This window comes from Pteropus vampyrus, unplaced genomic scaffold (genome assembly GCF_000151845.1).
Source record: "Pteropus vampyrus isolate Shadow unplaced genomic scaffold, Pvam_2.0 Scaffold178, whole genome shotgun sequence".
Lineage (NCBI taxonomy): Eukaryota > Metazoa > Chordata > Mammalia > Chiroptera > Pteropodidae > Pteropus > Pteropus vampyrus.
In genome coordinates, this window is record NW_011888959.1 from 1638992 (window position 1) to 1657429 (window position 18438).

Genomic DNA, 18438 nt, shown 5'->3' on the forward strand with positions numbered 1-18438 from the left:
GGAAGGTATCATGGAGGGAGGGGTCCAGATCACCGACCCCCAACTCAAGAGGGAGACCTCTAAGGCCAGTGCCAGAGGGGACACACACCACAGCTGTCCGTACGCTCCCATGACGGCGGGGAGCGGAACAGCCTTCAGCACTCAGCTACGGGATGGGGGGAGCAGAGAGGGCGGGAGGGGCTGGCCCCCAGAGGCCCGGAGCCCCGGCGATGGGCACGTTCGGGCCTCCTCCGGGGGCCTGTTAAGGTCACTAGCCAACAGGCCAAAGTGACCAGGCCCCGCCCCGCGCACTGCCCACCTGCCTACCTTCTACAGGACGGAGTCCGCCGTCCAGCGCTGGGTCAGCCCTGAGGCCGCCCTCAGCGGGGGCAACCCCCCGGCCCACCCTCCCGAGGGGCTGAGGCCATCAAGGGACGCGCTACGGTGGCGAGCGCCCAGTCCAGGGCCGGGCTATGGGCTTGCTCAGTAAGGATCAACTGTTGAATGAAGGAGTGAACGCGTGAGTGAATGAAGGCGTGAGACTGGTCGGGCCCCCAAATGGGGCAGGAGGCGACTCGAAATCCACCCTCCACCCTTTTGACCTACAACTCTTGGCGTCCCCAGCAAGTCCCACCTAGCAGCTGAGTATGGCAGTCAAGTTCCTTCATTGACTCACCTGTCCAAACATACATCCCACATACTCTTACTGAGCCCCACGTGTTGCCAGGCGGGTCCTGGGACACCCAAGGGAGCTGTGGGCTGGCCTAGAGCACCCCAGAGGACCGGGTTAGGGGACGGGGGGTGGAGGGTTGGGGAAGGAGAGAAGGGAGGGTGAACAGTGGAGGTGGGAGCAGAAAACCAGAAAGAAACTCAGACTGAAGGAGTGACATCTCCTGGCCCCCTCGTTCAGGCGAAACCACATCGTCCCATCACCCAGCCTCCGGGATTCACTTAGTGACAGATGCTGAGACCAATGGGCTCTACAGGAAGGAGCACGAAGTCCCCAAGACCCTAACACCTTTCCAGCCCCAGGTGCCTGCACGCTGGAATATTGATGACTCTGGGCTCGCGCCTTAATTATTGGTGCGCGTTTGAGGTAAGAAGGGCCCCGGGGATCACTTTTTCCTACTTAAAATGTGTCCTCTCGCTTAAAAACTCCAGGAACTGCTCTATGACTTCCCTCCAGTAACTGGATGGCGGTGGGAGTTTTCGTGGGAGCCCCATTTTCAAAAACTGCCACCTTCATCCAGTCCCCTAGTCTGGGTGACATCGGGGTCACCTCCACCAAGAGGTAGGCACCCTCTGATGCTTTTTATTGGGGTTTTGCTGACTCGGGGGAGAGCGTCTCTGACACAGACCCTTCTGCCGGCAGACGAGGGGGCCCCGCTGGGTTTCTCGCTAACACAGCTGCCAGTTCAACTACCTTTCACTTAACTGAGTTTTTCCCATTTGGCTGAAGGTCTGGCCAGAGCCTGAAGTTCAGTCGGAGTGACCTAACGGATCTGCCTCGGGGGGAGCAATGTCCAAAACTCAGGACACACGAGCAAGTTTCAGGCTCAGGCCACACCTGCTGCCATGAATGGCTCGGGGCATTCGAGGACTAGACAGGAGGTTTGGGCGGGGGTGGGGGCGCAGGCCACGTGGGAGAGAATAGGAAGGGCACAAGAGCCACAGGTTCTGGTCCTGGGTCCGAGTTGTAACGTCCCCTCTGCATTTGACTCACTGCGCGCTGAACCTCTCTGCATGGGACCTGAATGTGAACCCAAAGTGGCAGCCCTCCCGTGGCGGGGGCCTCTGGGGACACAACGTCCACTTCTTTTGGCCTGGAAGGGACAGCCCGTGAAGGCTGACTTTGTGCTGATCGCACAGGGTCTATGCCTACAACTCGGTGCTTTTTGCCTACCATTTGGTGCCCCTAAGTGTTTAATGGCCACTGGCTTTTGAAATAAGTCAGGCGCCACACCCGAGCTGGGGCCCTGCACCCCGGGGAACCGGCCTGGCCGATGCAGCTGCGTGTCGGGCCCAACAAAGACACTTCCCGCAAAGCAGCCCTGTCCCCAAAGCGGCCTTCAACCTCCCACCCCGCTCAACGGGCCAGACCCAGACTTAAATGAGAGCAGAGGAAACCCCAGCTCCGGCCCCGAAATTAGTGTGGCCTGAAGACGGTGTCGCCCCTGCCCTGCAGACGCCAGTTCACCTCATCGTGACAATCAGCGGGCTTTTTCTCCTCAGACAAAGGAGGCTCCTCATGAGACAACCCCGGAAGCCAGCAGCTACCTCATTAACAGCCTCTTCCTTGACAAGGCCCGAGATTAGCCCCATGTTCATTAGGGGAAAAGGGCGGAAAGCAGAATAAAACTGGAAAACACAGCTGGGGGGAGGGGGGACCTTCTGCTGGCCATTCATTCATTGAAAGACTCCGTGTACCTTCGGGATTTAATCACCAGCAATGGGGCCGGGGCGGGTTTAACCAGGATGAAGGAGGTAAAGAGGTTAAACTTGATAGAAGGACTCAAAGCCCCAAAACGGGGCAATTTGATTTGAAAGCTTCCTGGGATTTGTCCCCGGGATAATCAATTTAAAACCTTTTTCCTGTTTATTTTAGCCCAACCCGACACAAGAGGAAACCTTTCTCTGGGTGTGTTTTTGGTAGATTAATATTTTCTAAGTCTCCCCTCCCTGCTTACTATTTTTTTTTTCTTTAGTGTTTTAATTCTTTTCTTCCTTCCCACTTTCCCCCTCCCCTATCCACTTCTTTCTTCTCTCTGTGGTCTTCCCCGTGGGAACTCAACCTGTAAGGAAATCTGACGGTGACCCCTCTAATTATATTTTCTCACGAGTACTTTGTCGATCTGATTTCAAGTCCCCAAAATACTGCCTGGTTCTTCCTGGCAAGGTAGCCCACCTGACCTGCCAGGTGAAGATTACGAACGCTATTTTGCGACAGAGAAAGGTGGTTTGGAGGGACGGACCTGCCCCAGGCCCTCCGCACCAGGCGGCTTAGCCAGGACTCAGAGCCAGGGGCGGATGGGAGGGGGTGAAGTTCCAGAAGCTGGGAGACGTGCACATGCCAGTTCTAGGGGTTCCAGGAGGTGTCCCTGTGAAGTCTACAGGAGTGTGTGTGTGTGTGTGTGTGTGTGTGTGTGTGTCACCAGATGTGAACCAGGGCCGAAAGCCACGTGAGAGGAAGACCGGAAACACGTCCACGTGTCCAAGTGTTCACGTGTCCGTGAGCCAGAAACAGAGAAGCCATTACCTTAGCGACAGCCGTTCGACGGAGGAGAGGAGTCAGCAGGGGGCTGAAGAGGAAATTGGAGGTGAGGAAGGAAGACAGCAAGTGTGGACAGGCCTGTCGAGAAGCGCGGCTGCGAAAGGAAAGACAGAGACTGTGGTGGCCGCAAGGGACAGGTGGCCCCTGGAGACGCAGACTGCCGAGGGGGCAGTTAGGAAATCAGAGGGTGTGCCAGGCGGCAGAAGGGAGGTCCAGGGTCTGAGGAAGGAGGGACCAGGGCAGAGGACACCTCTTTCTTTTACAACGCAAGAGGCCACGGGAGGGGTGCGAATGTGTCACTGGACCCCAATCTGCAGAGCCGCTTGACAGCCTCTGTTCCCCTGGGAGGCGACAGGCCAGCCCCTGGGTATGGGGCAGGGAGTTGTGAGGTTCAAATGAATTGACAGTTGCAAAAAGGCCTTTGCAAAACCGCAAAGGGGGACAGAAGCGTTCACTGTAATTACTCACTGGTAGTGGGACGCGCAATTTTATAGCCCACTCAAATCGCACCGGGGCCTGGATTCTCACTGACCATAAATTATGCGTCCTTACATGAAGGATGTAAAAACCAGTGGTAAAAGCTCCTGCCAGCCTCTGGAAGACAAAAGGTTCCCTCCTAATAGCCTGGATTAACTCAAAGCAGGTCTCCGCCCACTTCATTTGTCACCTTCCAAGTCATCCTTCCACCTTCATTTGCCACATAATCCAATCAGGCCCTTTCAGATGCCCGGAGCTATTGTCTACACCAAGCTGGGCTTCTCTAAAGAGGCCTGAGTTGTTTTTGTCTTGTCCGGACAAAACTGGTTGGCTTAAAAGGGGACCAAAGAAAGTGCTGGTCAAATGAGGAACCCAATTAGCTTCCGAGAGACTGTTTCCATCATTTCTGTATCACATACCAGGCCTGGTGTGCTGGGCATATTGTCGGTGTTCCAGAAAATGTTTGTTGAATTTATTCTGCTTTAATTCACTTCGGAATTTATTTGTCAAGCGCGCGTGCGCGCGCGCGCACACGCACACACACACGCACATACATACACACACACATACAGCACCTACTGGGTGCTAGCCCAGTTATTACTGCAGGAGAGTGGGGCTAGGCGTGAGAACAATGAGAACACCTCGTGTGCTAAGGCTCTCGCGCTTCCCACAGCAATTTACAAAGCACCTTCCTAGCAAGTTACCTCATTTGGTCTTCAGAAGTGCCCTGTGGCGAGTGTGAGTGTGAGTGTGTGTGTGTGTGTGTGTGTGTGTGTGTGCGCGCGCGCGCGTGTGCGTGCGCATGCGTGTGCCGTGTGTGCGTGTGTATATGTGTGTTAATCTCCATTTAGACCATGAAAGGACTTGAGACCTGGAGAAGTTAAGCAACTTGTTTAAGGTCACACGACTTGTTTAAGGTCACACCGTTATGAGAGGTGGAGCCAGCACATGGTACCAGCGTTGGGGCCACCCAGACCCCCAAGACCACCCCGGGCAGCTGGGATCTGAAACAGGCTATCCCATTGTCAAGAGCTTGATTGGAAATCAAAAGCCTCTTAGTCTGACGCTGGGCCGGGTGGGGCGGGGGGGTCAGGGGCAGCTACAATGGCACCCAGGGTCCAACTCTGACCCCTTCCCTTGCCAGCAATGTGACAAAATACTTACATTCCTCCAGCCTCAGCGCCCTGGGTGTAAATGTGAATAAACCCTTCCCTGGGGGAGGGGCGCTCGGTTCCCACCCAGTGTTTTTTTTTTTTTTTTTAATTACTCAAATCAATGCTGGATTCATTCTCATCTGTAAGTGAGGCTGCTTCATTCACATAGCCGTCTGTCTGCACAGAAATAACATTCAAGGGACACAGAAAGTGCTCTAGAAATGACCGCATGCATAATTCATGTTCCTACTCAAGTCAGCCCGTCAGTCACCCTTCTGGGTAAGGTCCCTACCTGGTGCAGGGAGAGCCCCGTGGACGGGGGCTGTTCCGAGTGCTGTAGGAGAACAAATGAGAGGCGTGAGAAAAGTGACACGGTGGCAATAGACTCACCTACCACACTTTTTTTTCAACAAACATTTGCGGACCTCCTCCTCTATGCCCGGCCCTGCCCGAGGCTGCTTTATCTCATTTAATACTCACAACAGCCCTAGGAGGTTGCTCTTCTACTCCCCATTCCTCAGAGAGGGTGGGGAGATCTAAAGAGGTTGGGAGGCCCTTGGCAGTTCAGCAGCATGGCGTCAGAGCTCATGCTCGTTCCAGAAGCCCACCTGGGCCTTGGAATTGCCAGTGAGATGCTGGTGGAGCCCTTGGCCCAGGTCCCCCTCCTGAGAAGTTCCCAAAGGGATCTTTCCATTCAGGACATCGTACGGGCAACAACGGGGTCAGCGAGAAAGGCTGACACCTTCGTGGGAAGGGAAACACTCCAGGTCGCTGGCACATGAACACAAGCAGAGACTTAAAGGAAAGTAGTCATAGCAACAGGCACGAGCATAGCGAAGGTCAGGGGTTAACGACCAATGCCCCCTCACTAGGGCATTGGTTTAAGCCTTTAAAGAGGAACGGCTGGCTGGTCACTTCTGGTCCTCTTCGTCCTCCGTGGTCCTGGTGCCGGGGGTCTCCACCAGTGGCTGCTTCGTATGCTGGTGGGGTCCAGGAATCGGCGCTCCTACTGCCCTCTGCAATTGATCAAAGGTTAGAGGACCCAATGGAAAGCCCAAGTCTAGGTAATAATTAAAATTTAAATGAATTAATAACAACTAAAACGAATTAATTAAAATTTAAAGTTGTCTTTTAATTGCTAATGGGTCTGGGGGTGGTGCACGCAGGGGGCCAGGGATGGGGATTCCGCCCGCCATGTTGTGTATACGCTGCCACAGGAGGGGTTGAGTACCACAAGGTGAAGATGAAAGGCAAGTACCTTGGCTGCAGCTGGGCATCGAGAGGTGGTCTTTGCGGACGAGGAGGTGAATCGGTGATGTCATCTCTGAAGAGACCCTATGGCATGGGAGGGGCCAGATTAGAAACCGTCACGATGACCTCTAATGGCCAGCACAGGAACAGCAGAGGGACTGGGCAGTCACAGGGAAAGGAGGGGGGAGTGGGAAGAGGAAGGAGGAGGGAGGGGTTGGGGGGAAGTGGGAGGGGTATGGAGGGAGGGATATGAAGGAGGGGAGAGGAGGGAGGGAGGAGGGATGGGAGAGAGGAGGGGGGAAGGAGGGATGAGGAAAGTGGGAGGGGTAAGAGAAATGGGAGGGGGAGGAGGGAGGAGAAATGGGAGGGGAGGAGGGAGGAGAATGGGAGGGGGTGGAGGGAGAGAAGTGGGAGGGGGTAAGGAGGACTTGATTGACAGGGCACAAGTGTTAGCTGTGTGCGCATGCGCAACCTCAAGCCAAGTTTGGCAGGCCGCGAGCCATTTGCAGGCATACGCCGCTAGGGGGCGCGCGATCAGCACCCAGAGTCCAAGAGCACAGCCACCTGCGGCGCGCGCGCGCACACGCGCGCGCAGCAGGAGCTCCCCCGCCCTCGCCTGGCCGGCAGCTGCAAGAGGCACAGCTGGCATAGGATGGGCTGGGAGGGGTGCCCAACAGGTCTCAGGCTGGGAGGGTGGGCACAACCCACCCCAGCCCTTCGCACAAGGCTGCTACGTCCCCTAAACCGCACACCCGCCATCACCGGCCAGAATCCACCTGTGGAAATCCAGCAGCACACCCCCACATAAACGCCCAGAGGGCCTCCCGCACCCCGAAACTGTGCGGGTCACCCTGCACCAGAGAGACATGAGGATATCAAGGAGACACTCGCCGTAAGGGTCTTTCCAGAACGTGATTCCACTTTTAATAAGTAAAAACAGAAATCTTGGCCCCAACCTTCGAGAAATCCAATTAAACAAATTAATTAAAATTTTAAAAGCCCAGTTCTCAGTACAATATTTTCGCTCATTTCTGTGGTCTCTGGACACACAGTACAAAATATGGTATCGCTAGAAAATTTGGAGGCGGCCAAAACCACCTAAAATCATCCAGACCACCATCGCCCGTCCCCCCCCCCCCCCCCCATCCCGCCTTCCTTCTTCGCCACACCAAGAATTTCAAGACCCCGCATGACGGCGCCTAATTAACCATTTTTTACGGTCTCTTTATCCTGCTCAAATGAGCCATACTTTCCTAAGGCCCCCCGAAACCAAAACCAACTGAAATAAACTAATCTGCGTCCACGTTCTTCCACGACCCGCTAAGTCACACAACCAGTGCGGGATCACGGCACGTCCGCCCAGCGCGAACCCTGAAGCCGCTCCCCAGTGAACCCGGGGATCTTAAAACCTTTCCCCCGTAGGTAAATGAATCCAGAATTTTCCAGTAAATCTCGAGCCTGACCCCCTCCAGCAGAAGAACAAAGGCCACCTCCCCTCCCCACCCCGCCCCCCAAAATTCCGCAGTGCCACCAGCGCCCTCTAGCGGCCAGCAAGAAAACCTTCCAGAAACCTGCCACGTAGCAACTCGCTCGCGCCCCCCCCTCCCCAAGCCCGCCAGCCCTGAGTGGGGAGGGGGCAGCTTGGGGGGGGAGAGGCTTGACATGGACAAAGGAAACGGCAAAAGGCAACTTTACCAAAAGTCAAAAGCCCGCAACATGTCAGAATCTTCCAGCGACAATCACGCAATGCCGAAAAGATCCCCCAACCCCCAATTCCCTGCTCCCAGTGCCCAGACCCCCCCGCAAACACACCCCCTTTTCTGTATTTCTCTCTTCCCGCTCGCTTCCCGGACCCAAGAACACGGCTTTCTCTCTACGCCAACCCACCCTCCAGTTTCTACTCTGCCAGTGCCCCCCAATTACTTGACCCTCCCCCCAGCCACCCTTCTCTACAGAACTGATGCGAGGGGCTTCTGGCAGGTCGCACTTGGGCGCCATCTCTCCACAGTTAAGGCGGTTGGTCAGGGCGAAACCAGATGCTATCAGTTAGAAATTTTACTCTTAATTTTTGACTGGAGGCGGCCCTACACTAAACTCGTGTGCTTGCTCCGGGAATCTCTCGCGAATAGGAACCTCTACACTCCTCACGCCTACGGGCCACCAAGAAGCTGGCCAGGAACTGAAGGGGGGGGTATGCCCAGGAGACCCTCCTCTTCGGGTGCTTTCCCCCCTAATTAGTGGGGCATGCAGAAGGCATCCGCCGCCATCTCGCCCACCGTTCGTCATTCTGAAGGTGGCTTCGAACACAGAAAATCTGGGTTTTGGACCCCAGTGACTGCGGGACTCCTGGATTCCGACACGGTTTGGCGTGATCCCTCCCACTCCTCACTTTAAGCCCCCACCGCCCAGCCTACTCTCCAGAACTGGACGGGAAAGGGACCCTGACTCCCCGTAGGAAAATGTGCCTCGAGACTTTCCTTCCTGACAGCATTTCATTGCCGACGCTGGGGGAACAGGCGAGGTGGCCACCTTCAGGAGAAGGCGTCTGTCCTTCGGCGTGTCCGGGACAGAGCCCAATCCGAAAGGGGGTGTTGCCTTCCTTTTGCACATCCTTTCAGGCAAGGATGGCGAACCACTCACCAGGCGAGGAGATTCTCGCGTGGGCGCCCCGGTTCTCGGGAGGAGCTGCAGCCGAGGCCGGCGGGCCAAGGCGCGCTCCATCCCAGCTCTCCGCCGTCTGCACTAGGGGCTGGCTGGGTGGGGTTTATATGGAGGCGCAGAAGGGGTGGTCTCTGACGTCAGCGCATTCTGCTGCAATGCGCTCATTTCTCCAAAAGCGATTGGCCAGAAAAATGAGCCCCCCAGATTCGATGACAAATTGCTCTAGCCGCACCCAGATTGCAGCAAAGAAGGGAGGAAAAAATTCTGCCGCAGTGCCCCTCGCCGCCATGACCAACACCCTCTGCTCGCTGGTGCTTTCTCCCTCCGCGTATCCCGCTCGCCGAGCAGGGCGATTCGTGTGCACAATTTCCTGAGAGAACGGGACCCGGGATGGTTTTCTCGGGCGGGCCGAGGGTAGAATCGGGGTGCAGGGGGCAGCAGATCACACACCTGGCTATCTCGGAACCTCTATTAAAGGATGTGTCTTAGGGAAGGAAACTGATGCATCCGTCCCGCTTATTGTCCTGGAAAATAAAATGCCCCGGGCACGATAAGCGGTACCCAAGAGTAAGTCGGCGGCTGGCGCCCCCTTTTAGCCCACCCACCCATTTCTGATTGGTTACCTTTGACACGGAGGACTCGGCATAGCATCTCCGAGTCAGAAAAACCGGGTTTCGAGTCCCGGCTCTGCCACTTACAACCTGTGTATCAGAACCCTGCAGTTCCCCTTCCTCTGCCAGCGGATCTGTTTCCTCCACGTTAACGAGGGGAGTACCCCCTAACCCACCTTGTTAAATAAGAACCTACGTGTGAGCCCTATCCCTCGAGGGAAAATACTTTCCGAAGAGGACTATGTCCCATCTGGAGATGCATGGGGTACACCCCAAAATCAAGGCGATTTTCCCACTCGTGCACTTTGAAAAGCCTCCCCCCCCCCCCCCCCCCCCCCGCACCACCCCGGGGAAACAGGCAGCGACACATGTTGCGGCAGAGCGTAGCTCCACGGCCTCGTGCGCGGGGACTTGGCACGAGAGATTCGGTCCTTAACAGGTGGTGCCTTCGGCAGCTCTGCCGGGCACTGAGTGGCAAAGCGGGCAGGGCCGTCAATCAAATGTCCTCTCGCAAAGGTCAAAATGCTGTTGAAAGGGACTAAGGATCTATCTTAGGGTGACAGGTGGGTGGCAGCCGGGAGGGCAAAGATGAAGCGCCTGGTGACAGAAAAGGGGTGAGAATGAGGGATGGGTCCCAAAGGGGAAGGGCCGAGGGGCCCCGCAGAGGTATCAAGTTAGAACAGCTCCCCCGTGCTTCTTGGGGAGGGGCTGTTCGAAATAGCTTCGGAGAGAGGGCCTCCCCCCGCCCTGGCCCAGCAGTCCCTCGAGGTGGTTGTGACACAGACGGGAGATTTCAGGGCTGAAATGAAGGGAAAAGGCTATTTGTAAAGCCCACGCCAAGTGACAGGGAGGTGAAAATGGACCACTGGGTCACGAGCGATCCCGAGCCATGGCCAGCGTCTCGTTTATAGATGCACAGGGCCATTTGGGGGGATGAGGATGAAGTGGGCTTTGGGGGACAGGTAATATGAGGGAGAACGAGAACACCCCGCTTACAGCCTGGGGAACATGCAAAGAGCCCCAGAAACTAGAGTCCCCCAGCAGGACTCCCAAGGCCAGAAGGCCCGCACCAACTGTGGACGTCAAGAAAGCTTCAAAAAATCATGGCTCCGAGCATCCCAGTCAACAGGACAACGTTTATTAGCCACGGTATTAATAGCTAGGAAACAGCCAAACAGGGCCGAGACCAATCAGCGGCCAGGAATTCCTGTCGTCAGGCCCGCGCGGCCAATCAGACGCCGGCAGGCTTGGTTGCTAGCCTCCCCGGGGCAGAGGCGAGGGGCGCGCATTGTCACGGGGGCTCCAGCTCGCCCACCGCGCGTGGGAGGCCTACCAGGGAGCCCAGGCAGCCAGCAGAGAGCGTCAGTAGTCACGCACTCGGGGTCCCTGGAGGCTGTCTTAGAGACAGTGCCTGCTGGCATCAGCTCTGAGGCCCCAGAGAACATGCGTTGAGGCTCTGGGAGGAGCCCGGGCTTGGGTTGGGGTGCCCCTGAGAGGCCCGGGGAAGGAGGGACTCCAGACATGCACTGCGCGTCTCTCTCCTCAAGGCCTGGCCCCGCGCGGGAAGTTGGGCCTCCCAGCGCCAAGTCAGCTTCTCTGCTTGTTTTTTTTTTTTTTTTTTTTTTTTTTCCCTGGGCTTCCTGGCTCTTAAGCCTGCAGCTCAAAGGTTAACAGTAAACCCCACTCCTCTTTTTCAGGGCCTAACTGACAGGCCGAGGTAAAGGACCTTGGAAATGTGTTTTTCACAAAAGTGCGGAGGGTTTGAATCCCAGCTCTGCCCCCTCCTAGCAGGGAGGCTGAAGTCCAAGCCCTTCTCCCTGGGCCCCTATTTCCTCATCTGGAAAGAGGAAAGAGTTGGACAAGATGGTCCCCAAGGAGCCTCCCAGTCCTGCTTTGCTTGGTTTGAATGTATACATCAGGCGAGTCAATGTCTTCCAGAACATTCTGCGTGACAGTAATTAGTATCAGGTGTATCCTGCAGTCCATGTGGTTACTTCATCATGCTGCTTTTCTTTCCATTGTATTTTATTTTAAACAGAACTCCATGGCAACATGTTTATCCTTCTGGCTTCCTAAAAAAAAAAAAAGGAAGGAAGAAAGAAAACGATAGAAAAAGAAAAGGCAGAGGAGACAGGAAGAAAAGACTGCGGTAAACTAATCCCGCTGAGTATGGTGGAACCACAATATTCAAAAAAATCCATATGTTTAAATGTTTTCATTGGCTTTTCTGGAGCTCAGAACTTAACTTTTTAAATATTTATTGGTCCAAAGCGATGGAAGAAATAACTTGAAAGAGCCAATCCCTGGTACTATTTGGACCCCAACTGCTTCTCCGTCTCGGCGGTGCCCTGCACGCTTTCCCTGCTCGGAAGGGACCTTGGAGGGTTCAGATCCATATCTATAGGGCAAAACAGACAAGGAAATCCAGGTTGAGAAATGGCCGCGTTCTTTTCTGTGCATGCTGAAACCCAACCCTCCTGAAGAGCCCTGGAGGACAGCCAGTGTCCCAGACACATGGCTTAGTCCGCTGCCTGGTTTGTTTTTTTTTTTCCGCGTAGATCTAATTCAAAGCACACATTTTTCTTCTTTTTTTAATTCCTACTTGGGAACCCTCAAAAGCCGTGTGAGCAGTCTCCCATCCACATGTACATACTTGTGGGCAAGTGGACAAGCGTCCTAAGATTCAGCCAGGAAATGAAGACAAGGCCCTCCTCTATCCATCTTCCAGGCGAGGGTAAACGCACTGTCTTCTCAAAACCATACTGCAAGCTTTTACAAAACAGCACCCCTGGGTGTCTGCCCCTCTAGGCAGGCCTCCCTAGTCTTCCAGGTACCCCCAAATGGTGGCATACCCCAGAGATCTCTCCGGAACCCTCTTCCGCACCTCCTGCGGGTGGCTAAAGTGATGGTCGATGCTGCTGCCTTCCTAATCTCTAATTGCAACCCCCTTCTAGCAATTCAGATCCCCCCAAATCACACATACCTGAGCGCACGCGCGCGCGCACACACACGCACACGCACGCACACACGCACACGCACGCACACACACACACACACCCCCCATAGACCTCGGCCCAAGTCAGAGAAGCAGCAAGGACTACAGAGTCTTCCCATAATGCCGTTTTGGGCTAGAGGAGCCTGGCCTCGTCGGGTATGACCTCATTCCCTCTATAAAGTGAGGCGCTGGGCGTCAAGCGGTCAAAAATTTCAGGGGGTGGGGGACAAACAACAGTCCCATCTTCTAGAGTCCTGGAATGGCCAGTGGCTCTTCCAGAATTCACACTAAGCTTTTGTCCCCACGTTAACGGCCCTTCAAGAAGTTGATTTTGCCTTCGAAATAAAGTCCAACCTCTTTAGTTTGGCGTTTAAAGACTTGTGTGAGGGGTTCACCTTTTATTTCTGGTCACGTATCCAAACACAATTCATACCCACACTTTTTTCGGGTCGGATGTCTGGGGGTCCCTGCCGTGTCGTGACCCTGGCGTTGGGCAATAAGGAGTGCCGTGGCTGCTCGTGGACTTTGGGGGTTTTCCTCCCCAGGACCCCAGCATCAGTGGCACTCTGCTCCTCTGCAACCTGAGTTTTGGATGCAGCCCCAACCTTTGCATACAGAGGAGTTTGCCAACTTGTAGATATTAAAAGACAAATAAAATTCAGCCTTTTGCAAAAGGCCAAGGATAAAGCTCGCCCCTGGGGGGGCTGCTGGCCTTCCAGGCAGCTTACGTACGTACGTGTTCGATCCTGGGGTCTCTGGTAGGTGGGAGAGGGGGTGAGCATGGCTCTTTGGGGATCCGTGTCCTAACTACAGCCAGCAAAAAAGACCTGGAAGGTAAAACCCCCAAATTACCCCCCAAAATCCCAAAAAGCCATTTGTTGTTCTAGGCAAATAGATTCTGGGCAATTTTTCTTCTTTCCACTTTTATGGATTTCTCTTCTGGCACACATCGCTTTCATAATGTGCATATTTTAAAAATGCAACAATCCAAGAAGACTGATCATTTGAGCCTCTTCCTTAGGGACCTCAAACATGAAATATTTTTCTAATAAGTAAATAAAAATCAAGAGACTCAGGCCACCCCTCTTGAGCTCAGAGGCGTCAAGCACGGGGTGGGCATGACAGGGACGGGGCAGGGGGCAGCTGATTTCTGGAAGGGGTCTCTTGAACCTACCACCGAAGTGAGCACATTCCTAGCTGGAAACAACAACGAGAAAATGAACTTCGCTGGTTTCATTCCTGCAGGAGGGGCTTAGAGAAATCCATTTTCTAGAGACGTGGCAGGCCAAGAACGGGGTCTTGGCGAAGCAGGCCTCGGTCATGGGTTGGGCTTTAGAAGAAGTCATATCCTGATACTAGGAAACGTGGCCACATCGCCCCGCCCTGCCCCCATCGGGCCCCTCTGGCTTTGGGTGCGGGCCAGTCCCAGATTCAAGCAAGGGGTTTTCTTGGCCCAACTCCATGGAAATATTTCCTTCGGTGGAGCAAAGAACTGCTTCATTCAACTGCCTGCGGCTAGGGAGGGGGCTGGCTTTACGGTGTTGACAGAGAACCGGAGGCCTGGGGAGGGGCCCCAGAGCAGAAAATGTATTCCAGGTAGAACAGGACTGGAAAGTTTGCTTTTTTTTTTTTTTTTTTTTAACTAAAAGATTGCTGACAGTTGAAAAACTGCCACCCCACCCAAGAGGCTCCAGAAGAAGACATTCGTGCTAGATTCCAGTGAGGACGACAGCAGGCACCTGTCTGCTTAACGGCAAAGGGAGGGGGGCCACTTCCAAGCACGCTTTCAGTTCAAACCTTCGAGGTCTGGGTCCTTCCAGAGCCCCCCTCGGCCTCCCTGGGCCAGGCCTGGTGATAGCTGTGTCACGGTGCTCACCCAAGAAGCCACCAGCTCTCTAGCAGAGTCAGGAGCCCTAAGAGACTCTGCAGTGGCAGGCCTGGTGCACAGAGAGGCTGTGGGTAGGCTCCGGAAGGCACTTCGTACCCCCTCCCTCGTTGACTCTGGGTTCACATGGTCCACGGCACAGGCGGTGCCCGGGGGTAGGCACCCCAGCCCCTCAGTTTCCACCAAGAGACCAGAAGAGAGCACGCTGACATGACTCCTGCTCCAGAGATAGCTCAGAAGCTCATCTATCTGCAAATGAGAGGCTTGGGGGGACATGGGGCATCTTCTCCGAGAGATGGGTCGTTCATCCAGTGCCATCTTAGAGATGAAGGGAGTTGAGAAACCAGCCGAGGGCGGAGCGTGGCACGTGGGCAAGCGCCGCTCTGGTCAGTAGCTGTGCTGCCCTGAGCTGGTAACACCTATCACGACATCCCAACGTGGACTGCTGGCTTTCTTTCCTGGTGGTCTCTTGGGGGAACTGACCATCTTGCCTAGTGGTTGAGGGTTTGGGCCCTGAGGTCGGACCTCAGGAGCAAGGCCACCTGGTACCGTGTGGCTTTGAGTTATTTGATTAACCTCTCTGAACCTCATTGTCGTGGTCTTTAGAACAGGGATAAAACGCCTCTTCAGGTGAGAAGATTAAATAGGGAGAAAAATCGTGTGCTGATTTCACCGTGTCTCCAGCTATGGGACATAGAGGGTGGTTGAGGAGAGCACTGCTCTCTCCAAAATGCCTGAGAACTTGGCTGCTGAACCCCACAGTTCGGGGGACAGGCTCCACCGCTCCCCACAGTCAGTCAGAGAACAATGAGACGGGGGCCTCCCATTTGCAGCCTCCTGGCTGAGCCTTGTGGGCTCTCTGGGGACCGGGATGCCCCCAGCTCAGCCACCTGCCCCAGTACCCTCTGTACCCACTGCCGATGAGGGTCACCTCTCCTCCTCGGCAAGACCTCCAGTCTCAGAGTCTGAGGTCTGAGATGCAGTTTGCAAGCTCGGTGGGAAAACAGATCTTCCAGATGAAAATGTTCCGGGCACACTAGGCCTGCCTCGTCCCTTCTCCCTCCCGGCCCTCCCGTAGCTGGTAGGACACCAGCACTCTGCAGCCTGGCGAGGAGGCGGCCAGCAAGGTGGGGATGATGCAGGCTCTGCCGTCGGACCCTGGTTTAAATTCTGATACCACCGCTTACGAGCAGCTTGACTTCGGGCGAGTCCCTTAGGCCTCCCTGCGCTTCTGTTTCCATGTCTGTAAAATAGAGATCATAATAGTACCTGCCTCCCAAGGCGTTGAGGAGGTTAAATTTAGTCATGCGTGTGAAGCCCTCAAAACAGAGCCCGGTTACCCAGTAGAGGCCCAGTAACAGAGGTGGCATCCTTCTGCCTCGTGCAGACAGCCATGCTGTCCCCAGGGAGAGCAGATCTAACAGTGCCTCCGTTCCCACGGGAACGCAGTGCGCGAAACCCTTGCCACAGCCTCCTGAGTCAGGACGAACTGCTCCGGGCCTGGCAGAGGAGAGCTGTGAGTTTTCGGGCCTGCGAGGCAGTAGCTAAGCCTCCGGGGTGGCCCTCTCTGTGTGCCCTCTCTAGGGCCAGGGTACAGACCCGTCTTACAGCCTTGGCCCACCGGAAAGCTTCGTTTGCCCCTGTTTTGGGTAACTTCACCAGCCGGGTCACCGGGGATGACCGGAGGTCATCGTGGGTCATTTCTGAATGCCACAGGTCACTGCAAGGTTTGGTCACCACCGGTCTTGGTGCTTCACCCCCTTCTACCAACTCGCTCGGGCTTATGCTCTGCAAAGCTTCGCCCTCGAGACACACGGGCTCAAATGTTCAACATACCCTTTCGGTGTTTGCGGAAAGGATGAGCTTAAAGGCGCCTGCCCTTAGGTAAACGAAGCTGCCCTTGCACATTTGATGATAAAGAAAAGCAAACAGAAGCCGCCTTTCCAGGGCCTGCCTGCTCCCACGGGCTCTCAACCTAGACACCTCTGCCTTCATGAGCTGTGGGGGGCGGAGGGCCTCGGGACCGCCTCTGGGACACCCTGCCCTTTGAGGAGGGTCCTGCCCTCCTCACCCTGCAGAGTCCTCCATTCCCCCTCTGCGAAAATATGAAAAGGATCCACACACCACGGATTTGCTCTGAACGCAGAAGAAGACAGACAGACAGACTATTAAAAACAAACAGCCTCCTACACTATTCGGAAGGACCCTGAGGGTCATCATGCATGGCCGGAGCTGGAGACTGTCCGAGCCAGTCACCTAGTCGTGGCACATCCAAGCCAGGCACACTCAGAACCGGCCGCCCCCAAAATACACCAGATGAGGTTCTGCACTTTTTGCCTGAGTTCTGTCGACTTTAAAGGGTGAATTCCTGATAGTTTCACTTATACATTCGTCCCTTCAGTTCAGGGGACACTTACTGGGCGCCTAGGGCTGGCATTGTTTCAGGTGCTAGGGATAAGTGACCTCTGGCCGGACCGGTGCCCTGCCTCTCACACTTCAGAAGCCTGAGCTGCACACCTACTGAGTGCAGGGCTGTCTCCAGTTGCCTCTGCTTCTACCTCAGGCCCAGGCCCTGAGAGCACAGGAATGCCCCGCATCCTGCCTGTGGGAGGAATCGACGAGCCTGAATTGTCATTGAACGAGAAGAGCCACCAGTGGGGGCTGGGAGGCCATGGAAAGCTGGCGCCTCTCGCCGGCCCGGCTCTGAGTATCAGGAATTCTGGGCCCCATCTTTTCCCGGCAGTCTGGCCTCAGGTACATTTCCCAGAAATCTCAGTGTTTACTCTGGGGGGCCTCCCACAGCAGACGTCCTGCGGATCCTGCTTTGGGCTGTAAGTCACTTTCTGGCTGGCTCAGGACACAGAACTCTCAGAGCGTTTGAATGTATGGCCACGTGGCAGCCCCAGAAATCCAAGCAAAACTGTCTGGCTGCCCAGCCCGAGCCGCCCCTGAAAGGTTTCAGTGTATACCCCGGCCCCCCGCCTGGGGGGCTCGCTGGGCCCTCACACACGCCCCGAGCAGCCGGGGCGGACCTGGGCTGGGACCCACGGATGGTTTCCGCAGCCCGAATCAGCACCCTAATTTGGAGAAACTTGAGTGGACCTGGGCCGAGGGGGGTCAGGAAGTGGCCGGGGGCTGCATGGAAGCTGCCCCTCCCACCAGGCTGGAAAGGAAGCAGTGAGGGTGGGGGCAGGAGGTGGAGAGAGGAGCATACAGAGAGGGGGCACAGGGACCACAGGACTGGCAAGCCCACCCCCAGCCCCCTCTGGGGGGCTCCCACGGGGCAGAGCGCCCACGTGGCACGGAAAGGCGCCCCCCAGCCCGTCAGGGCCTTGTCTGAAGGACGTGCTGACCGGTACCACCTGGGAAGGACCACAGCTGAAGAAATGGGCCACAAGAAGGGGGCCAGGCCTCGGACCCGAACTTCTGAGAGAAGCCCCTCCCGATGCTGGTGGCCCGGGCTCTGCGGCCTCGGCAAAACATATCGTTATTGGGTTCGTTTAGGACACAAAGTGGTGCTCGCTGGAGCACAAAGGCTCAAAAAAAAAAAAAAATCCTCAAATGAATAAAGCAGAAGAAAGGACAGGTGCCCGGGGAAGCTGGGGGACACGCTGCCCCATGTGCTACGGCCCCGCTCAGCGGGCGACGCGGGCTGAGCTCCCCGGATCCTTTGCACATTCTTTTTTATATTTTACTTATTTAATTTATTGGAGGGAACATCGGTTAATGGCTTACACATATCAGGCACACAACGTTATAATCCAACCTCTGTACACGCCATCGCGCGCTCACCGCTTGGTCTTGTCTCTTTCTGCCACTGCGTGTTTGACCCCCTTTCCTCCGTTTGCCCTCCTCTCGCCCCCCCATCCCCTCTGGTAACCAGCATTCTGTTATCCGTCTCGATGAGGCTGCTGTGAATTAAGAGCCTGATTTGGGGTCCAGCAAGACAGCCCACGAGGCTGCGCCCCTCCCACCCAAGAAGTCTGTGAGGCTCTGTGTTACTGCAGAAGACAGGAAGCAACTCACACTGCAGCCTTTCAGGGACGCTCGGGGCGGCCCGGGCCCCAGCCTCGCGGCGGGTCTGGGGGAGGGGGGCTGGGCGCTCCACAGAAGTCACTGCCACGTTCCCAAATGTTAAAGCCAACGCCATGCCT

The 18438-nt window shown here is 55.6% G+C and overlaps 1 protein-coding gene across 1 annotated transcript in view; it reads right to left on the minus strand.

The window, feature by feature from the left end:
• LOC111746165 overlaps positions 1–18438 on the minus strand; it is an 87766-nt gene that overhangs the window by 27698 nt on the left and 41630 nt on the right. The window contains exons 3-4 of the mRNA XM_023537137.1: positions 5174–5279; positions 3719–3844 (exon numbers count right to left, since the gene is read on the minus strand). Of these exons, the coding sequence (XP_023392905.1) occupies positions 3719–3844; positions 5174–5279 (232 nt within the window). The remainder of the gene's footprint in view (positions 1–3718; positions 3845–5173; positions 5280–18438) is intronic.